Source organism: Myotis brandtii, unplaced genomic scaffold (assembly GCF_000412655.1).
Source record: "Myotis brandtii unplaced genomic scaffold, ASM41265v1 Scaffold50088, whole genome shotgun sequence".
NCBI classification, from domain to species: Eukaryota; Metazoa; Chordata; class Mammalia; order Chiroptera; family Vespertilionidae; genus Myotis; species Myotis brandtii.
The window spans coordinates 1-1,417 of NW_005350095.1; the positions used below are offsets into that span (position 1 = coordinate 1).

The 1,417-nt window shown below is 42.9% G+C and overlaps 1 protein-coding gene across 1 annotated transcript; it reads right to left on the minus strand.

Annotated features, from left to right (window-relative positions):
* Positions 1-29: 29 nt before the first annotated feature.
* Positions 30-1,412, minus strand: LOC102239323 (zinc finger protein 551-like; the record flags this gene model as incomplete). Its single annotated transcript, XM_005853097.2, has 1 exon — positions 30-1,412. A coding segment is annotated over one exon (951 nt), but the record flags the coding sequence as incomplete, so codon positions are not given.
* Between the last annotated feature and the right edge of the window lie 5 nt (positions 1,413-1,417).

The following is a 1,417-nucleotide window of genomic DNA, read 5'->3' on the forward strand; positions in this document are numbered from 1 at the left end:
GGAAGAAAATTTCGCATTCCCTTGCGGGTCTGAAATATTTCTCTCATGCAAACGCTACACTGTACAATAAGGTAAATCCTTTCGGAAAAGGATTTCCCACATTCCCTGCAGCCCTAAGACCATTCTATTGAGTGAACTGACAGGGACGGAAAGACTGGCAAGCTACGGGTAAACGATTTTTCACATTTGCTGCAACATACAGCCTTCAACCTACGTGAACTCTCAGATAAAAACAAACACCATAGATACAGCTAAAACATTTCATACGTCCACTACACTCATGAGACCTTTCACCAACATTAAGTCTCAGGTGCTAAGAAAGGGAAGATTTACGGCTAAAGGATTTAGCATATTTTTGCAATCAAACACCTTTCTCCCATGTGAACTATCCACTGTTAATTGGACTAGAAAATATTTTTAAAAGATTTCCCAGAGGGGAAAAAGAAGATCGCCCATATTCTCTACAATCCTGAGGCCTTTGTGTGAATGCGCTGGTGTTCAACAAGATGATGTCTTCGAATAAAGGATTTCCCACATTCAACGCACACATAAGGCCTTTCTCCTGTGTGAGTTCTTTGATGTCGAATGAGCGCTGAGCTACAGGGAAAAGACTTCCCGCATTCACTGCACTCAAAAGGCTTTAATCCGGTGTGAACGCTCTGATGATAACGGAGGCCTGTTCCAGTCGAAAAGGATTTCTCACATTCTCTACACTGATAAGGCTTTTCTCCAGTGTGAACTCTCCAGTGTTCAATGAGGTAAGAATTTGTCCTAAAGGATTTCCCACATTCAGTACACTCATAAGGCCTTTTGCTTGTGTGAACTCTCTGGTGTTTATGGAGGGCGTAATTGGTGGTAAAAGATGACCCACATACACTGCACTCATAAGGCCTTTCTCCTGTGTGAATTCTCAGGTGTGTAAGAAAGTAACATTTTTGGATGAAGGATTTGCCACATTCACTGCACTCGTAAGGCCTTTCTCCGGTATGAATTCTCTGATGATTTCTGAGGTTAAAACCGGAAGCAAAAAACTCCCCACATTCCTTGCACTGGTGTGGCCTTTCTCCGGTGTGAACTCTCTGGTGTGTCATAAGGTGATGCCTTTGGATAAAAGACTTCCCGCATTCGCTGCACTCATAAGGTCTTTCTCCGCTGTGCACTCTCTGATGGTTACTAAGCTTGGAACCAGCTGAAAACGATTTCCCACACTCGCTGCACTGATGAGGCTTTACTCCAGTGTGAACTATTTGGTGTATATGAAGGTGTAGACTGAGCATAAAAGATTTTCCACATTCACGGCACTGATGAGGTCTTTCTTTTCTGTGGACTCTCTGATGATGATTGAGGATGAAAACAGATGTAAAAGCTTTCCCACACTCCCTACATTCATAAGACTGTCTTCCACTGTGAATTACCT